Below are 21,555 nucleotides of genomic sequence, written 5' to 3'. Positions count from 1 at the left end.
GCAAATGAGGCTTAAGTGCTCTGGGAGTGTCAAAGCAATTACCAAGCTATGACCAACTCCTCTGCCCTCCCAGGCCAGCCTGCTCACTGGCCAATAATACAGCAAAGAAGCTGTCAGTCAGAGAACAGTGGGGCTGGGTGGGGAAAACAGACTGGGAGGCTCGTGCCACAAACAAAATACATTTTAATTAAACAGATCTTGTAATAAATATAAGTTCTACAATCAGATGCTCTTTTGCTTCCTCCCCTGCCCCGGAGCTGTGGTATGATCAGACCATGTTCCTGTACGGTCAGGGGCACATTTATAAGATTATCTCAGCACAGGAACATTTATTTTTCAACATATCCGATTGTGTAAATTATTATTCCAAGATCTATTCATTAAAACTTTAGCTAAAATTAACTCTGTTAATTGGAAAACTCATTTAAATGCTCTGGGAGTGTCAAAGCAATTGCCAGATTTGCATATAAATTAAAATAATGATGCCAAAGGGGAGCAACAGATTGCATAACTGAAGGTGCGAGTAACATTATTTTTTGTGGACCAAGGTGAACATATAAAAAGTTTGGGTAAGTGGATGATTCTAACAGATTTAAAAAGAAAGTGTAATCCCGGAGTGATTACTAAAACTATGTAGAGGCAGTTTAATCGTTAAGTGAAAGTAAGCTATAAATAAACTTGTGATTACTAGAAGAACTTGTCAAACAGAAAATTTGCACAAAAATCTAGGTCAACTGCTGAGACTGCCAAGATAGCAAATCTGAAGGCAGTTTGCCATTAGCTAACAGAGCACATGCCTGAAACTACACATTGTAAGTCAAAGGACAAGTTTTTTTTTTGTATTTTCAGACAGGTTTACCTATGTGACGTCTATTATACTGGGCAGCAGATGCAATACTCGCATATAGCTTGTCCGTAGTCTATTTTATACCATTAATTTCTAGAGCGCTTATCATTGCTGTCCCCTATGGGGCTCTCAATTTACATTCCCCATCAGTATGCATTTGGCAGATGGGGGGAAACCACACAAACACGGGGAGAACATAGAGAAGCCTATACTGTCAGAATTCAGTTACGCCTAATACTACCAATGGCAAGCATTTAGGCCAGATTCATTAAGACGGGCATTTTGTACACCCGTCTTAATGAGGGGCGTGCAGCAATAAAATGCTCCGATTTCATTAATAGGTGCACGCTACTTAATGAATTTGGCACTTATCAGTGGCACGTTTCTTCTAAGCGTCTTACCAGAAATGTTACTCCAATCATGGACGGGAGTAGCGTTTCCTTTAATACAGTCCTCACGGCCCCCCCAACAAATCAGGTTTTCAGGATTTTCTTAGTAGTGCACACGTGATGAAATTATTAAGGCATCAGAAATCACAATTGGTTTTCCCACCTGGGTAATACTAAGGAAATCCTGAAACCATGATCTGTTGGGGGGCTGTAAGGACTGGAGTTTGGGAAACCCAACTTGAGTAACATTACTGGTGTACGAAATCGTTTTTTGAAGAATTTGATAGGCATGTATAGCCATGCTCCATCTTGGCTCGCCCCAAGCTCTGCTCATTTTGGTGGATCTGCTCGAAACTGAAGTGAAAACACCAAAAACACAACATACTTAGACAAAATTATTGCACAAAGCGAGGTTGCCCATTTTCAAATTGCATTACACCAGTTTTGTAGTGTGCTAAAAAGATTTTGTATAGCATTTTTAGACCTCCATTTATATTTTTCTTCAATACTGCATTCTTTATTGCACAGCAATAATATTAATAATTTGCATGTAATTAGGAGTTACATAAAGTTTAAGTTCACCTTTGTATCCATTATAATCGAATATATCAAAATTTAAAATAATTCAACTTTTAAAGTCTTAGTTATATACTATTGTTTTGTGTGTGTACAGCTGCTATGCAGGTCTGGATGTCTCCATGGGAACAGACTACAAACAACCTTGTGTAGTCTGACCTGCCAGCCATACTCCCTTCCATACTTCATCCAGGAGGAGAGAGGGAAGCAGCCGCTGATTTTGTCGCAGGGATTACATGATGTAACAATATCACACGATCCCCCGGGAGAGCTAGTGCCGATACCACTGGAACGGAGCTGGAACCAGAGGGGAGTATAAGTGGTATTATTTTACTAGGGGTAAATATATGGATTGATAATGGGTTGCCATAAGGGTACATAGGACTGTATAGGAGCTGTATGCACAAAGTCATAAGAGTTTTAATAAAGATAATTTGCAGCAGCAATTTTTGATGCAGTGGACAATATAAAATGCCATTGTAGTTCACAAGGACAATTCGCTTTTATCGAATGTGTTTTATGATATGGTCACACACACTTTACATAAATTGTGGCATTATTAGTCCATATCCATAAATAAATAGCATTGTTTTGGCATCTTCAACATCTTTTTGATGTGTATGTCCTCTGTGTATAGTCTGAAATGAAGTCTTTTTGCAGTTTTTCATCTTGTGAAGGATGATTGAAATCAGACATTTTATAGTTACTAAAGCCTGTACTTAATGAATCCAAGCCATCTTCAGAGTCTGTGAAACATTGGTTACTGGATTCTCCATCTGAGATGCCCATATCATCATCAATACTGCCCCCTATAAATAATGTCTCCAAGGGAATATTTGCCAAGGAATTATGGTCCAGTATGGAGACACTGTCAATGTGCTCGCTCACCGACATGGATGTAGAGGAAAACATTTGACCATCTCCCGAGACCGTTCTTTGGATCTTTAAGACTTGGTCATTCATGTCTTTAGATGCCATGTCTGTAACTGATCCTGATGTATTTGGGCAGGTACAGCCAGATGAAGATTTATCACTGCTGGAGTTGGATGCCAAGTCTTTAGAAGAGAAGTACTCCTTACTGTCCGAACCCGAATTTAGCATAGTGGGTCGCTCCATGTAGCCTTGGCCAACGATCGGGTAAATGTTGACTCCTCCATCATGTTTATTAGGAATCAGAAATTTGGTTGATGTGTCCTGTTCTGTTATTTCATCAATATTAAGAGAATAAAAGTTTTCTGCATACTGTTTTGGAAAACACAGATTTTTCTCCCCATATTTGCCATCTGAAAAATCCTTGAAAGAAAACAAACAAAAAAATCATTAGTGTAAAATATTAATATTTTAATGAAAAACAAATTCAAATCTAACATTCTTAGGGTCTCAAGCAAATATTTGGTTTTAGTGAGTGATTGCTTTAGGCCGGGGTCACACTTGCGAGTGTGATGTGAGGAATTCACGCGAGTCTCTGGTATCAATACCTGGCACTGCCGCAGGGACTCGGGACTAGAGTGTGCGGCTACATGTATTTCTATGCAGCTGAATGCTTCGGTCCCGAGTGACGGCGGCAGTGCCGGGTATTGTTGCGAAAAACTCGAGCGAGTTTCTTGCATCACACTTGCAAATGTGACCCCGGCCTAAAGCAATCACTCACAAAAACCAAAATATTTGCTTGAGACCCTAAGAATGTAAGATTTGAATTTATTTTTTTCATTTATTTTTTTTTCATATTTGGGGGTAACAGATACAATACTCAAATGAAATAAGCATAGGTTTTAAGTGTGTCAAAATGAGGGGAGTTCTTCTTATATGGTAGAAGCTACCAGGACAGAAGCATGACACCAAAAGAGGCAACAGGCAATAGACAGAACAAAAATAGTGACTAATATAAGTCTATAGGAGGAAATGGCATTTAAACTGGCCTGGAGATTCTTTTGGAATCTCTACCATGGACCACATCAAGCCTCATAGGCCATATGCAAGAACGAATGAATGTTTTGCTTTCGCTTTTGTAACCGCTTATTGTGTGCTATGAACTTATTTTTCCTTTTTGCAACCACATTTAAATGAACATTAAACCGATTAGTTTTATCCACACAATTCTATCCTTAACTTCCTTCCTACCGTCACCGTACTCTTACTTAAAAAGAAAGTGTTATTTTTTTCAATCAGAAAAAGCAATGTTAGAAAAGAAAAAAATAGGATTTGATTTTGTAGGGAATTTTCTTGATTACATTAATCAGAGTACTGTTCTATAGTTGGTAGTGCTTTGTATAATATAAAGGTGTGTTTTCATTTTTGCAATGATTGAGGAGGTATCCTACACTGTGTGCAGAATTATTTGGGTAAGATCATCATTTGTTTTCAGATTTTCCAACTTCAATCTGTATAAACTTGAATGCTTATTGGATGAAGCAGATCACGTAATGTGTACTTGTAGAATAAGGATATCATCACCATTTATCAAGGTGTACAGTATTAGGCAGCTTGTTTTCATCAGACAACTAGGGCCAAAAAAAAAAAAGACAACAGTCTCTGAAAAGTCAGAAATTGTTAAAAAGTCCTACAGAGGGATGCAGCATTTTTAAAATGTCTTGATATTGGTTTGTGATCATCAAACCATCAAAAGTTTTGTTGGAAACAGTCAGCAGGGTAAAAAAAAACCATGTTAAGAAAAAAAAAATAAAAGCACACAAGCTATCTGAGAAGGATCAAACATGAAGTGACTAGAAACCTATTATCCTCCAGTGGTATCATATTCCAGAACTGCAACATCCCTAGAGGGCTCAGAAGTACAAGGTGTTCAGTGGTCAGAGAGGTAAGGATGGCAGAAACCTGACCAGCACCGAACAAAACACAGAAGTTGAAAGTCAAGACTGAGCAAAGAAATAACTAGCCAAGTGAAGAACTTTGATGCCTGGAATGGGCCATTGTCCTGCTTAAAAAATGCACTTTTTCCTGTACCACTGCTTGAAGAAGGGGTCTTCTAAAAACTGGCCGTAGGTTTGAGAGCTTATTTTGATTTAATCGTCAACCTGAAAATGTCCATCTAGCTCATTTTTAAATAGAAGACCATAGCCGTAATGCACTTTTACTTAGACTCAGACACCACCCAGTTAGAAGTCTGTGCCCATTACTAATCAAGGCACAGGTCCATCCATCTTGTTTGTCAAGTGCCTCACTCATCTCATCAGTCCATAAAACCTTTGAAAAAATCTATCTGCAGATATTTATTGGCCCTGTCTTGACATTTCAACTTCTGTGTTTTATTCAGTGGTTGTCAGGTTTCAGTCTCCCGTACGCTGGCCACATCTCTGAGCACTAAACATCTTGTACTTCAGGGCATTCCACGGAGGTTTCCAGTTCTGGAATATGACTGCACTGGAATATAATGAGGCCCTGGTCGCTTCACGTTTGATTGTGCTAAAATCTTTGACGGTTAAGGTTTGTCTTTTTTTCTCAACAAGTTTTTTGTGACCCTGTTGACGATTTGCAACAAAACTTTTGATAGGGCAGCACGGTGGCTAGCACTGTGGCTTTACAGTGCTGGGGTCCTGGGTTCAAATCCCACGAAGGTCAACATCTGCAAGGAGTTTGCATGTTATCCCCATGTGTGGGTTTCCTCCAGGTACTCTGGTTTCCTCCCACATTCTAAAGACATACTGATAGGGAATTAGATTGCGAGCACCAATGGAGACAGGGCCAATAATGTCTGTAAAGTGCTGTGGAATTATGCAGCGCCCCAGGGTCCTGGTCATTGCAGTAATGTCATTTCCCTCTAGGGGGGAGTGATGTTACGTTTGGAGGCAATAAAGGAGATCTTTTTACCAGGTAACACAAACATAACACATTTCATACTCCAGTCCACCAGAGGGAGCTATGTTCCTATTTATTAGGGCACTCTTCACACTTAGGTAAAACTGGTGGCCTGGAGAGGAAGTGAGGCAGTTGCTAGCTGAGCTTTGCTCAGGTAGTTGGTCCCTGACAGGGGTGGGATCCTGTTAGAGGCTGGGACAGAAGGACACGGAGCTGCGCCTGCCCTGAGTGCAGCAGCTTCCAGAAAGAGACATTGAAAGAGAACTGTATTGAAGAGAGGGTGAAGAAGTCATAGCAAAGGAGTGGATACCAGAAGGAGTTCTGCCCTTCACAGGCTGCCTCCTTCTGAGGCGCAGGATCCCGGTAGCCGGAACACTGAGGGAGCAACAGTTCTTTATGCCTTGTTCCAGAGACCGGTAGGACAGCTAATTTCACATTACTGATCCGCCCTATAACCAGGAGGCAAGGTGGCACCCACGAGAGGCTGGGAAATGGTAGAGTCCCTGTAAAACGCCTCACGCCACTGGTCATACGGGTTTGTCCTATCCATCTGGGGGATAGAGAGAGAGACATAACATCTGCAACATCTACAACAGTTGTGAGGACCTTATGAGAGGCTTAGCAGTAAGGTACTACAACACCAAGGCGCTAGAGGAAGGCTACTGATTTCCACCTGGATAAGGGGACTATGGATTTGCCTCCAAACTGGCCGGACTCTGCCTGCCCTGTGGTCTGGTACCCTGGACTGTGGATGCTGAAGCCTTCAGTAAAAAAGTAAAGAGACTGCAACCTTGTGTCCTCGTTCTTCACTGCGCCTCACACCATCCACCATCTACACACTGGGAAGCCCTGGGGACATACTTCACCTGTGGGAAGGTATACCATCTAGCTGCCATTACATCACACCAGCGGACCCTTTAAAGCAGGGTCAGTCACCCTGACTGAATACCACAGGTGGCGTCACGAACATATCCCTTTAAATACCTTTCCCCCTTTTTACACGGACGTCCCACGGGCCACGGACCAGGTCAGCCACCGTGACAGCCCCCCTTGAGAACCGAAGGACCGGCATCGAGTACCCCGCTGCCCTGACGGGGCAATCCAATTTATGACGCTATGTAAGAGAGTAAAACAAATAAAATAGTTCTGTGATCATGCTCCAATATCTTAAAATTTTCAAGTGTGCTGCATCTTCTGTAAGATTTGTAACAATCTGACTTTTCAGAGTCAGTTAAATCTTTGTTTTGGCCCATTTTGCCTGAGCAATACAGCTGCTTAATAATTATGTACACCTTGATAAAAGTGTTAATATCCTTAGGCCTAACTCTTCCTAATTACACATCCCATGATCTGCTTCATCTAATAACCATTCAAGTTAACACATTTTGGAATTGGAAGAATATGTATATAAATTTTGATATGGCCAAAATACTCACTTGCGAACAATTCTGCACACAGTGTATTTAGTAATATTGTCCCAGTCCACACAAAGTAACATGGTGGCTCAGATAAAGTACTGCAGTTTTCTCCCATTCTCCAAAAGATGTACTGTATATCAGCTTAATATTATATTTTCTCACATGTTCTGGTGTTTGACATAGTGAACTTAGGATCATTATAGGCACAACAGGAGATCACTTAATTGCTACAGTATCTAATATGTATGGGTAGTTTAAAGTTTTGTCTGCACTTCATGCCTTTTTTTAAAGGGAGCCTGTCAGCAGGATTGTGCATAGTAATCTACACACAGAGTCAGGTTGGCACTGTTATACTGAATAAAATGATACCTTGATTGATGAAATATGTGTTGTGATTGTTCTTTAATCTTTATTTTCAGTTTGTAGTTGATGAGAGTCTCGTGCCCTAAGGTTAGAGTTTGGGCTATGTGTGCTCTGATTAGGTATTCATAATGCAGACTGCTGAAAGGTTACTGATCCCTCACTGACCTCCCCCCTAGTTTACATAATGAATACCTAACATACTGAAGAAAGAGAGAAAAAACGCTTCTGCAGGCAGGCACCAGCCGTGGCACCTGCTCTGCAGCATAATCGCATGGTTAGTGTGGCAATAATACATTTTCTTGATGTTATCCAGCTAGGGGAAAAAAGCAATTTGACAACATTGATTTTATCAAAACTACAGAAATAAGCCATGTAAAATAACACATTGCTGGAGTCAGGGTCCCCCCCACTACATTTTGCTGCCCTCAGATTAGGTGGATAAATTCTGATGGAAGATTCCCTTTAACTCTCTCTTTAACTAAATAAATTAATCAGCATTACATTTTTAACCTGTTTAGAAAAGAAGCTAAAGAAAACTTGATTGCCCAAGGACCAGATCACTAATAATCATATAATAAAAAAATGATTTTATCTATGCTTAATACCGTATATACTCGAGTATAAGCAGAGAATTTCAGCCCATTTTTTTAGGCTGAAATTGCCCCTCTCTGCTTATACTCGAGTCATATCTAGGGGTCGGCATGGGAGGGGGAGCGGCAGCTGTGTAATAATACTCACCTGCTCCTGGCGTGGTCCCTGCCGTCCCTGGTTCTCTGGGCGCCGGCAGCTTCTTCCTGTAGGGAGCGGTCACATGATACCGCTCATTACGGTAATGAATATGGACTCCCATAGGGGTGGAGCCGCATATTCATAACTGTAATGAGCGGTACAATGTGACCGCTCACTACAGGAAGAAGCTGCCGGTGCCAGGGAACAGACGTGCAGGGACCAGGCCAGGAGCAGGTGAGTATAGCCCAGTGCGCGATATTCACCTGCTCCACGTTCCACCGTTGGCGCCACTGCGTCTTCCCCGTCCTCTGCACTGACGCTCAGGTCAGGGGGCGCAATGACACGGTTAGTGCGCGCCGCCCTCTGCCTGAACAGTCAGTGCAGAGGACGGAGAAGACACAGCGGCGGTCGGCGGTGGAACGGGGAGCAGGTGAATATAGCAAGTGCCGGGGGCCTGAGATGTGAGTATGCGATTTTTTATTTTTTTAATCGCAGCAACAGCATATGGGGCAAATATCTGTATGGAGCATCTTATGGGGTCATGTGCAGCATTATATGGGGCAAATATCTGTATGGAGCATCTTATGGGGTCATGTGCAGCATTATATGGGGCAAATATCTGTATGGGGCCATGTGCAGCGTTATATGGGGCAAATATCTGTATGGAGCATCTTATGGGGCCATGTGCAGCATTATATGGGGCAAATATCTGTATGGAGCATCTTATGGACCCATGTGCAGCATTATAATGGGGCAAATATCTGTATGGGGCCATGTGCAGCATTATATGGGGCAAATATCTCAATGGATTATCTTATGGGGCGATAATCAGCATATGTGCAGCATTATATGGGTCAAATATCTCTGGAGCATCTTATGGGGCCATAATCAGCATATGTGCAGCATTATACGGGGCAAATGTGTCTATGGGGCATCTTATAGGGCCATAATCAGCATTTGTGCAGCATTGTATGGGACAAATGTCTGTATATAGCATCTTATGGGGCCATCATAAACTGTATGGAGCATTATATGGGGCGTATTTTGTATGGAGCATCTTATGGGGCCATCATGTACTGTATGAAGCATTATATGGGGCTCCTGATTCAATATAGATATTCAAAAACACTTAAACTACTGATGTTTCAATTAATTTTACTTTTATTGGTATCTATTTTTATTTTTGAAATTTACCAGTAGCTGCTGCATTTCCCACCCTGGGCTTACACTCGAGTCATTAAGTTTTCCCAGTTTTTTGTGGCAAAATTAGGGGGGTCGGCTTATACTCGGGTCGGCTTATACTCGAGTATATACGGTAAGTAAGAAATAAATAAAAAAATCCAAGTAAAACAATTACACATACTTGAAAATTGTATATAATTTTAGTAGCTATTATTTTCGACTGAAACTCTTGTACTTACCAACACTTTAGGGGTCTTGGATTTTTCTGTTATAGTATGCCAGATTAGAAAAGATATATAACTAATTACAGCAATGATTGTAAAAATTGGTAACCCGGCAAAATATGCTGCATGATAGCTTTCATCTAAAAAGGAAATACCATATTTTATAAAATAGAAAACATCAAAACAACTCGACAACAAGGACAAAGAAAATAAACAGTTTACAGGGATTGTCCCACAAGTAATTCTTAATTTACTGTCACGTAAAACATAACATAATAATGCCTTCTGGTTAGAAATGGGCTAACCCGAACCATTTTACATTATAATGCCTTCTCATTAGAGATGGGAGAACCCGAACACTAAAGTTCGGGGTCAGTACCGAACACCTAGTATTCGTGCATGGACAATGAACGCGGACTTCTCCAGGAAATCAGTGTAAGGGCTCCTACTCACTTGTGCGAGACTCTGATGAGTCTCACACGAAAATACCCCGGCACTGCACCTGGCACAGAGGAGCAGAGTGTGCGGCTGCATGTATTCCTATGCGGCCGCACGCTCCGATCTGAGTGCCGGCAGCAGAGCTGGGTTTTAACATGCGAGACTCATCCAAGTTGCTCGCAAGTGAGTAGGAGCCCTTACTGTTTGGGTTTACACCCTGAACATCGGGCATGTCCCACGCTGTCTGCATGAGAACGAGATAAACATTGAGGGCTCTGATCATCGGTAAGATGACAGTGTGAGCCAGCAGCTGTGACCGGTGGTAAAAAGTTTACTGCCAGTCACAGGAGTCAGCTGATGAGATAGTACTACTAATCAGCCTACGCCTGCTGTTGCTAATAACAGCGAGAGCAGGCGCTGCTGATGGGAGTATTCAGCCGGCGCATGTGCCATAAATAAAAAAAAAATTATGTGGGATCTCTTTTATATTTGATAACCAGCGCAGGCAAGACTGACAGCTGTGGACAGCAAACTTCAGCTGTCAGCTTTATCATGGCTGGTTATCAAGAATAGAGTGGACCCACGCCGGTTTTTAAAATTATTTAAATAAATATATTTTTTTAAAAATTGCATTTTTCAATATCAACCAAGCTAAAGCAAACAGGTGGGAGCTGGTGTTCTCAGACTGGTAAGGGACTATGAATATTGGCCTCCCTAGCCTAAAATTCAGAAACGGCGCAACTATTAGATGTTTCAGTTCTGGCTCTTTGTAATCACGCTCCTGCAGTGTCTAGTGCTGAGCTGCCATGAGAAAGTTCTCACGCAGCAAGCGGTGCCATAAGTGACGTCACTAGGGTTCATCAGTTATGAACTCCAGTGAACCTTCTCACTGCAGGCCAGTGCTAGACACTGCAAGAGCGTAATTACGCTCCTGTGCAGTGTGAGCAGTCACTGTTGTGACTGCTCTCCAAACCATCTGGATAGTCGTGGGACAGTATGGATTATCTTCACATCGGTCAGGTGAGAGATTGGTTGTTTTTCTTTTCATTTTTTTTTCTAGGGGATATTGGGATCATTTTATAGACGCCGCTAAATTACTAACCTGTGTGCCTGATATCAGTGGTCATAAAACAGCTGACATCAACTGCACAACTATTACTCTACTTGCCATCGCACCAGGGCAAGTGGGAAGAGCTGGGCAGAGCATCCGAACTGTCGTGGCTGTCAGTTTTGCTTGCGCTGGCTACCAAAAATAGAAGATACCCACGTGATTTTTTATTTTTTATAGCACAGGTGCCAGCTGACGAATACTTCCATGAGCACCGCCTGCTCTCGCTGTTATCAGTGACAGCATGCTTAGGCTGATGGGAGTAGTACTCATCATCCGACACCTGTGACCGACAGTAACCTTTTCACCGCCGGTCACAGCTACTCGGAACCGCAGCTCTTCGACTGGTGGTAATGATCTTATTGCTGATTAGAGCCCTTGTTTACCGTGCTGTCATCCACTGGTGTTTGCCCATCACTGGTGTTTGATTCCTTGTGAGAATGCCCCCCCAATATGTCTACAGATGGTAGTAACACATGCTCAGTAGCTAGTCAGACCGCTTGGATCCTTGGGTGATGGAATAATTCCTGTACAGGCCAGCCAATAAGCATAAAAACACTAAAAATGAATTCTTCCCACTTCCAGTGGTCACAAGGTCGAAATTTTGAGAAAATCAAGAGAACACTGAGAGCACCATAAAAGTATGCATAAGTAATATCTAGACACACAAGCATTATTATACAATTATTCTCTTTGAAAGATCATTAGTATATTTTTCCTGATCTAATAGAAACTGTAATACTTGTGAGACAACTCCTTCAAGTGTATTGTTAGGTTTCCTGTGGCAAGAGAAAAAAAATTACAACAAAAACCATGGGAACAACTACTATTAATGAATACTCAGCAAACATATCTAAGTGATGTGATAGACTTCACACTGAACACCATTAACCACTTAGTGACAGAGTCAATTTTGAGCTTAAAAGGAGTTGGCCATAATTTTACAAGCCCATTTCATGTTAACTAATTGCCATAGGCAAGCATTTCACTAAATAACATTCTAATTCTGCTGTGACCTGATATGTGGCTGAGATATCCTGGCTTCCTGTGGCGTCCCCTCAGATTCTTCCTCACTGGAACCTGATCGGGTGGGCGGGACTCCATTCAGAGGAGCTCATGCTGTTCCTGTTGTGTATGATGCTGTAGATGTCCAATTGATCTACTTCATTCATCCTTCTATTATCTCTCTCTATCCATTCTATCAATCCCTCCTTCCGCAATGGGCACTAGAGATTTATCATATTGCCAGGGCTGACGCTGTGTAATCCAGTACAGGGAACAGGTGCTGGGACTATGTGTGATGCCAGGAGAGGAGCAGGAGGGGTTTAGGCTGTGTTATAGGGGCTATGCTCACTGCTGGCTTGCAGCTCAGAGCAAGGAGTGATGGGAAATGTAGTCAGAAGGTAGTAGAGGATTCTGAAGAGGAAGTGATGACTGACAGCAAAGTTGATGCCAGGGGACAGGAAGCAAAGTAGAAAAGCATAAGACAATTCTGGTGCATTTTGTTTAATAAATCTCTTCCATATTCATTTAGGAATAGATTAACCTATTCACTGATCTCACAGTTGTAATTTTCTCATACCTTTTTCAGTAACATTGAAGCAAACAGGATTGGAGAACTTGCTCAATTTATCAGTATCAGTTATAAACTTTGTTTTTGCAGCAACACAATATTCTCCTTTGTATCCAAGGGTTTTCATTGTAATTGAAGGCCTATCCAGTTCTTGTTCAAGTATGACCTGAAAAGGTATACATATGTACATATAAAAAAAAGTGTCTAAAGTAGAAACCCCATTCAAGTTTCAAAACTCAATTCCACCTACAGTACTGTGCAAAAGTATATAATTAATAAAAATAAGCAATTGACATATTTTAACAAAATGCAAAGTACAGTACATGATCAAAAGGAAAAATTTGAATAAAATCAATATTTGGTGAAATCACCCTTTAACTTCAAAACAGCAGCAGTATTTCTTGGTACACTTGCACACAGTTTTTGAAGGAACTTGGCAGGGAGGTTTTTCCAAACGTATTGGAGAACTAACAACAGATCTTCTGTATATGTAAGTTTGTGCAAATCTTTCTGCCTCTTCATTTAATCCCAGACAGGCTCTATGTTCAGATGAGGGCTCTGAGGACCACATCATAAATTCCACGACTCGTTTTTCTTCTTGCTGAAGATAAGTTTTAATGATATTGCGTGTTTGGGGTCATTGTCCTTCTACAAATTACATTTGGAGCTAAATAGATGCCTCCCTGATGGTTTTCCATGATGAATAAGTATCTAATGGTGTCCTCAATGCTGAGAAATAAAAGCAATCTTGACCAAATCCCTAACTCCATTTACGGATATGTAGACTTCAACTAACAAAGACCATCCTCCATGCTTCACTGTGGCCTGCAGACACCTATTTTTGTAACTCTCTCTCTAGTCCTTAATAGAACAAACTGACCTATGTTGCAGCCAAATATTTCACCGTTTAATTTATCAGTCCAGAACATCTGATACCATTTTTTTGCACCTGAGTTACTATGTTCATGAACAGTTGAATCACTTAACCTTGTTACCATGCCAAAAATATGAGTTAACATACTGGTAGAGCATGGCTGGAATCCAATGGCCGGAGGAGCATGAGCAGGGAACAGCAAGCTGTTGTAGAAGTCCTTGGAGCAGTAGGAGTTAGAGTAACAATCCGTAAAAGAGAGGGAACAGGCTGCGTAAAACAGTTCAGAAGCTGGTGACTAGAACTAGTCAACAGCTAGACACAATACCCAAGCAATGAGTGAATGTTCCATGTGGCTTTAAGTAGGCCCTAGCACTAAACAAGATGGCTTCCACAAGTTCTACACCGGCCCTCTTATGTTCTGCAATAGCCCTTTACCAACAGCCTCCAGTGGTAAGGATTGGGATTACAGCATAATTTTACAGTGAATAATAGCAGCCACTAGTGGTCAATCCGCAGGACAATGGAATCTTGACTATTTTTTTTTTGTCAGCAATTTTTCCATTAAAGGCCACTTCTAGCCAAACCTCTCCAAACAGTAGATAAGTATAGTTAGATCCCACTGGCTGCTGCTAATTGTGAGCTGGTGGTACTGCAGGACATCTTCAGATTTTGAAGGAAAGAAAGCATGATTTGACTTCCATCTGCTCCAAGTTTCCTTAGCAAACTGCTGCATCTACAGTCCTCAATGTTGCCCATTTCTTGGTGTTCCTCATGCTAAGAGACATACTTAAACATCATGCAATACCATCAGAAAGGCGTTTGACTCCAAATTTATTCTGCAGCTAGACAATGAACCCAAATGTACCATCAATGCCATTGAGTACTATCTTCAGCATAAAGAAGAACGAGAAGTCCTGGAAGTGATTATGGCCCCCAGGGCCCTCATTCCAGCATTATTAAATCTGTGAGGAATTACTTGAAAGGATAGAAGGATTTGCACAAGTCTACATCCATAGGTCTGTGGTTAGTTCTCCAAGATGTTTGTAAGAAGCTCCATGCAGAGAACCTTCAGATTTCTGAGTGCAAATCTAAGGAGAAAAGAAAATATGCTTGGATGGCAAAGGGTGACTAGACCAAATATTGATTTGATATATATTTTTTGTTCATTCACTTTGAAAATAGTTTAACAATTATCAAAATACACTTATTTATTAAATCTTTCCTATATTTGCAGTATTTTGTTTCCACACCTGCCTAGAAGTTTTGCACACTACTGTATCTGTAAAATTCATATTTAGCAATTTGTACCCACAGTTTTTTCAGTGCGTGAACCCTACATTTAAAAGAAACGGTGGTAACCACTTAAGGGAATGCCCACACATCAATAAGTGGAAAAGGTAGAAGATCCACCCAGACTACAAGATTTCTATAATCTTCTAGGACAGTTCCTACATAATTTTTTTTATTCTTTTCACATTTATGTTTCATCACTGTTAAAACTAAACTATATAATGTTTTTGTTTTCTAAGGATATTGAAATGATCTGTACCTCATTTGGATTGTTGTTTTTCATCATCATCACAAAATAGCTCAATGATCTCATAAAGATGATTTGTGGTAAGCATAGTGGAAACATTGTAGAGGTATTAACTGTTACAAAACCATCTCCTTGAGTTACAGTTAGAATTGGAGGGTCTGGATCCACTGTAAAAGCAACAACAAATATATGGATACATTACAAATATAAGTAGGTCACACATCCATCAAATGTACCATATGCAAATCCCTCAATGCTTCAACAAAGATTTGTAGAACTCTAAATTAACTCCTCCACCCCTGAGCCTGTTTTCACCTTTCTGACTAGGCCAAGTCTTGAAATTCTGACCTGTGTCACTTTATGCAGTAATAACTCTGGAACACTTCAATGTATTCCAGTGATTCAGATTTTTTTTTTTTTTGCAACACATGGTAAATTTAAGCGATCTTTTTTTACGTTTGTGAAAGTTTCGCTATTTTCAAACTTTTAATCTTTATACCAGATTGCTATATCACATAAAATAGGTAGTAAACAGCATTTACCACATGTTTATTTTACATCAGCAAGCATCTTTTTTAAACAATTTTCTTAGGAAGTTAGAAGGGTTGAAAGTTGATCTGCAATTTCTCAACAAAATTTACAAAACAATTTTGTTTGTTTGTTTGTTTTTTAGGGACCACATCACATTTGAAGTGACTTTGAGGGGTCTAGATGACAGAAAATACCCAAAAGTTATACCATTCTAAAAACTGCACCCCTTAAAACCACATTAATTAACCCTTCAGGTGCTTCACAGGAATTAAAGCAACGTGGAAGGTAAAAATAAATAAATTTTACTTTTCCCATAAAAATGTTGATTTAGCCCCCCAATTTTGCATTTTCAAAAGGATAATAGGAGAAAATGGACCATATAATTTGTTGTGCAATTTCTCCTGAAACTCCAGATGTGGTGAAAAACTACTCTTTGGGGGCACAGCAGGGTTCAGAAAGGAAGGAGCATCATTTGACTTTTGGAACGCAAAATTGGCTTGAATAGATAGCAAACACCATGTTACGTTTGGAGAGCCCCTGATGTGCCTAAACAGTGAAAAATCCCAACAAAGGACCCCATTTTGGAAAATATGACCCTCAAAGAACTTAGAGGTGTGGTAAGCACCTTGAATCCATAGGTGCGTCACAGAATTTATTAAAGTTGAGTGGTGACAATGAAAAAAATAGATTTTTCCCTCTAAAAAAAAAATAGTCGGTTTTGCCCCAAATTTTTCATGTTCACAAGGGTAACAGGAGAAAATGGACCATACCATGTGTTCTGCAATTTCTCCTGACTACACCGATACCCCATATGTGGTGGAAAACTACTGTTTTGGCATATGGCATAGCCAGGAAGGGAAGGAGCGCCAACTGTATTTTGGAGCTCATTTTTGTCTGGAATAGATTGAGGATGCCATATCATATTTGAAGAGCCCCTGACATACCAAAGCAGCAGAAACCCCTACAAGACAATCCATTTTGGAAGCTACACCTCTTGAGGAATTCATCTAGGGGTGTAGGGAGCATTTTTAACCTTCAGGCGATTCACAGAGTTGTATAGCATTAGGCTGAGCTGATATCTAAATCTGAGCATGACCCACTTCCAGCGGCCATATTCCTAAAACCCACCACTGGGAACTCAATGGGCAGAGCGGGGACTCCGCTCTTGTCTGACTGTGGACATCTTGCTGAGGCCCAGGGCTAGCAGATTTGCATCGCCGGGACAACCCCTTGCATTGCGACACTCCTACAGTCATGACTCTGGAAATGCATGAAAATGGCAACAAAAATTGTCACACAATTTCTGCTGAATGGGGCAATAACCCCTATGTTCCCCTAAGAGGCAGAAGAGCATAATTCCAAATCAAGTTACCCCCTTTTGGAAATTACACCCCTCTAGAAATGTATCTACATGTGTAGATAATTTTGACTCCATGGGTGTTTTCCCAGAATCAAGCAGCAGTGGATGTCCCGAAGGGAAAATTGCAAATCTGACATTGTAGTGCCCGTACATTATGCCCAGTTTGAGACATGCACCTGTAAATTAAGCGGGCTGTCATCACTACAGAAATGCCAAACATGGGGATGCTACATGTGGTTTAGGCACACACTGGGGCTCAAAAGTGAGGGGAGAATTTGGATTTGGGAGCGCAGAATTCACTGAATTTCCTTTGTGGAGGGTGAGCTCTTTTCTAGAACCATTGTACTACCAGTAACGTGGAAGCCCCCTATATTTCCATTGCATGTCTCATGGCTATTCAACAGCCACAACATGTGCAGAGATTGCCTGTTTGTTAGAAACATGAAGCCGTGGGGACTCAGAAGTCAGGTTGTTCCGAATGCAGCAATACCAAATGTGTATTTTTTTTATTGGTTTAATATTTTTTTCTTTAATGTTATGATTTTTTTTAACTTTTTTACTTTGTCCTTCTATGGTACTTTAACTTTTATTAGACTTGATTGCTGATATACATATAATACATTGCAATTCAACAGCATTGCAATGCATTATTCCTGTCAGTGGTGCAGCTCTCGGCATAGTCTAACAGCTTGCAGTAGCTGGCTTACTCGGGGTTGTTATGATGAACTCAGGTTGCCATGACAAAGATCAGGCCCTCACGATACTGTCACGGGGGTGCCGATCTGAACGGGGAGAAAGCCCCCTCCCTCTCACAGCCTTCTAAATGCTGCAATTGTTATCGATCGTGGCATTTAGGGGATTAAATTGACCGGGGTATAGCTTACGCCGAGCTGATCGCAATGACGTAAATTTACGTAATTTTTCAGGAACCCCTTCCTGACCATAAAATGCATCAGATGTCAAAGGGGTTAAAAGGGATTGTCCATTACTGGATAGCGCAATATTAACGATACTTAGTCTAAGTTCACATTTGCGTTGTGCGCCGCAGCGTCGTCGCCGCAACGCACAACGCAAACAAAAACGCACCAAAACGCATGTACAACGCAGCGTTTTGCGCCGCATGCGTTCAACGCATGCGTCGCAAAACGCTGCGGGTTTTTGAAACGCAGTTGCGTTTTTACCAAAAAACGCAGCGTTTTTAGACGCATGCGTTTTTAGTGCAGTGAGTCATTCATCATCCCCCACCCACAATAAAAAGTGTCTACACAATAGATAAAGAACCACCAATGGCTAGAAGAGGGTTGGTGTTAACAAATGTGTATATACCCTGGCAGAGATGAATTCCTCACATTTTGCTGGTATTCATGATGGAGCGAACCATGAACAGTATCTACATGGATATGGATATGGAATTTGCCTTGGCTCATGCCTATGCTGTTGCCTGTTTTAATGAAAGGGAAAGGGAAAAACGGAGATGGAGTCGTCGCCGCTTTTGGATCCACCCTATAGTTGAAGTTCGGGAGAGTCGTGGAGCATACCATTGCTTGTTTGGCGAACTGAATGACAACCGGGAAAAATATTTCGAATATACCCGGATGTCACAGGAGAGCTTCCGCTATCTTCTGCGTCGGGTGGAAGGATCCATTAGCAGGCAGGACACGCAGCTCCGGAGAGCTATTTCCGCAGAGGAACGGCTGCTGGTGACTCTACGGTACGTTGCTGTTTGAATGACTGTGATATGTATTTACTTTTTATTTTATTTTATTAATTTTTTTCAATTGTAATGGTCAATGTACTTTTATAAATTATAATGTGCTTTATTCTAAATTTCTTTATCTTCTTTGCAGTTTCCTGGCTACCGGAGAAACGTTGAGGTCACTTCATTTTCAATTCCGGATTGGAGTCTCCACTCTTTCAGGAATTATTGCTGAGACATGCCGCGCTTTGTGGGATAATCTCCGGGAGGAAAATTTACCTGTCCCTACAAGTGCAATCTGGGAGGCCAACGCACAGAAATTCAACCAAGTGTGTAATTTTCCAAACTGTATTGGCGCTGTCGATGGAAAGCACATTCGGATTACCAAGCCTGCGAAAAGTGGATCCCTTTTCTACAATTATAAAAAATACTTTTCAACTGTTCTCATGGCAATTGCCGGTGCGGACTGCCGTTTTCTCGCAGTGGACATTGGTGCATTTGGGCGTGCAAATGACTCGCGCACATTTAAAGAGTCGGATATGGGCCAAAAGTTATATGGAAACAATTTTAATTTCCCACAGCCACGACCTCTTCCCCACACCGAAGGCCCTGCGATGCCATTTGTTGTGGTAGGGGATGAGGCATTCCAAATGTCTGCCAACCTATTGAAACCCTACTCCAGTCGGGGCTTGGACCATACAAAAAGGGTTTTCAATTACAGACTGTCCAGGGCCAGAAGGACTGTGGAGTGCGCCTTTGGCATCCTCGTTTCCAAATGGCGGATATTGGGATCGGCCATTAATCTTAAAATTGAAACTGTGGATGAGGTGGTGAAGGCTTGTGTGGTTCTCCACAATTTCATTATGGCCAAAGAGAGAATAAATGTTGAACTGGATGAACCCATAGCCAACCCCTTGCCCGATTACCATGATCATCCTCTGAGGACAAGTGTGGAAATTGCGCAGATGCGTGATCGTTTTGCGGCCTATTTTGTGTCAGATGTTGGCCGTGTGTCATGGCAAGATCAAATGGTGTAGTAATGTTACTTTTGGACTGTCTTCTGATTGTAACTACACCAATAATACCTCTACTGTGACAGTTAGAAATATATTAAAAAAAAATAATTTTCCGTTAAATGTGCAATCAAAGTTCCGTTTAGGTTGGTTTGGTATATGTCAAATTTTGCATCTAAGTATAGTTCACAAATTTAATGTTCCTATAAAAACTTGAACCTGTTGTTTTTAAAATATTAAATAAAAAAGTTTTTAAATTCTATACCGATTCAAATACAATTTTTATACCATAATATTACATATACTTGTTTGTCTGATCGACCTGTATCTTTGTGTTTTACCTGATAAGCAACGATAACAGCGATGTTTTCCAATTGAAACCAGGGTAAATATCTGAAGCGTGGCCCTGTGCTTATCAACATGATGTACGTGGGCCTCTGCATCGTTGTTCGCTGGAGAGATGTCTGTGACAGCTCTCCAGGGACCAACCAGCGGACGCTGCAGTGATCTGCATCATTGTCTGTTTCGCTGCTGCATTAAGTGTGAACACCTCATACAGCAATGAGAGACACCCAAAAAAAGACAAACTAAAAATTGAAAAAAAAGTGTCTGACATTGCATATATGAGGTGTTTGAAGCACAAAATATGTGTAGACAGCACATGGCGTGATTTGCCGAGAAAAATTCTGGAAAATAATAGCATAAATAATAACAAATAGTGTTTTTTAAAAATAACATTTTTTATTGGGGGAAAACAGAAAACAAAAAGGGTTCTTAAACTTAGGGGGTTTCCACCTGTGCCACCAGGGGGGAATGGTAGGTGTCTTCTCTGGAATGGTGAGAGAAATGGGAGGATGATGGAGAAGATGACGATGATGGCGAAGAGGAGGATACATAGTCAAGTAGACTTGATGGGAGATCCAAACCCTCCCCAGGGTATACTGGGGAGGAAACCGCCACCTCTGTAGGGGAGGGAGGAGGCAACACAAGCCTTGTTTGGCCCTGGCTGCTCCTACTGCGACTCGAGCCCCTACGGACAGTTGGTGTTGTCACTGGAACAGCAACCAGAGCCTCTTTGTGTGCCCGTCTGTGTTTCCTCTTTTTTTTTTTTTTTTTGGGTCCTGTGGCAGGTTCCCCAGCATGATGACGCCTACGGGAGGATGAAGGCATGGCAGGAGCAGGAGTCGGCGGCACTATGTTATGGTGCCTGTGGTGGCGTCGCTCGGCACGTGGACCACGGTGGGGTGGCTGGAGTGGCTCTCCAGCAGGAGTGGGAGTCATGCTTGCCAGCGACGGCACTACTGCCATTGTCGCTGACTGCATGACCCCAGCCTGCTGGAGAGCCCTCACGTAGGAAGTGTTGCAGGACTGCATCACTGAAATCTGTAGTTCCGGCGTAAGGTGTTCCACCATGCCCTTAGCAATGGTACTAAAAAAATGTTTTGCCAGATTTGAGAGCTCGGTTTCAATTGTTTCAAGGCGCCGGTCGATATTGGACAGACGAGTGTCCATGTTATCGCTCAACGCCTTGAAACAGTTCTGGAAAACCGTGCTCAAATGCAAAAATTCGGGCATGGTTGGCCTGTCCGAGGCCCGCTGGTGCTGTCGGGAATACCCAAACGAAGGTGCGCCAGAGGCCTCGGCCAGGGGAACACCTGATGTACCGGCTGCCGGTTCACCAGATGGTGGTGCAAGCCTGCTGTCGCTGTGGGAGGGCTGTGATGGATCAGATGGCGATTCATGAAGGACCGCTTCTGCGGGGCGAGCTCTCTCGAGGGTGCTGCTGTGTGTCCTGTGAAAAGATAATGAAAAAATTAGTCTTCAATGAATAACCTCTCCCATACGCCAACTCCTGGAATAAAAATAGCATTACATTACACAATA

At 41.7% G+C, this 21,555-nt stretch overlaps 2 protein-coding genes across 3 annotated transcripts in view; one reads left to right on the top strand and one right to left on the bottom strand.

The window, feature by feature from the left end:
• Positions 1–1,725: 1,725 nt before the first annotated feature.
• The window catches only part of IFNLR1 (interferon lambda receptor 1), a 74,504-nt gene continuing 54,674 nt past the window's right edge, over positions 1,726–21,555 (bottom strand). For both annotated transcript variants that reach the window (XM_069756940.1, XM_069756941.1), the window contains 4 exons: positions 15,084–15,238; positions 12,670–12,826; positions 9,557–9,681; positions 1,726–3,105 (listed from right to left, as the gene is read on the bottom strand). In XM_069756940.1, coding sequence (XP_069613041.1) covers positions 2,413–3,105; positions 9,557–9,681; positions 12,670–12,826; positions 15,084–15,238 — 1,130 coding nt within the window. In that variant the 3' untranslated portion in view covers positions 1,726–2,412. The remainder of the gene's footprint in view (positions 3,106–9,556; positions 9,682–12,669; positions 12,827–15,083; positions 15,239–21,555) is intronic.
• On the top strand, positions 17,981–20,070 carry LOC138669994 (uncharacterized). The gene is made up of 2 exons (XM_069756942.1): positions 17,981–18,673; positions 18,810–20,070. Exons 1-2 carry the CDS (start codon positions 18,327–18,329, stop codon positions 19,693–19,695), a joined length of 1,233 nt encoding a protein of 410 aa, XP_069613043.1. The 5' UTR covers positions 17,981–18,326; the 3' UTR covers positions 19,696–20,070.

This window comes from Ranitomeya imitator, chromosome 3, assembly GCF_032444005.1.
Source record: "Ranitomeya imitator isolate aRanImi1 chromosome 3, aRanImi1.pri, whole genome shotgun sequence".
Classification (NCBI taxonomy): Eukaryota; Metazoa; Chordata; class Amphibia; order Anura; family Dendrobatidae; genus Ranitomeya; species Ranitomeya imitator.
The sequence above is the reverse complement of the archived record's forward strand: the minus strand, read 5'-3'. Positions and strand labels throughout refer to the sequence as shown.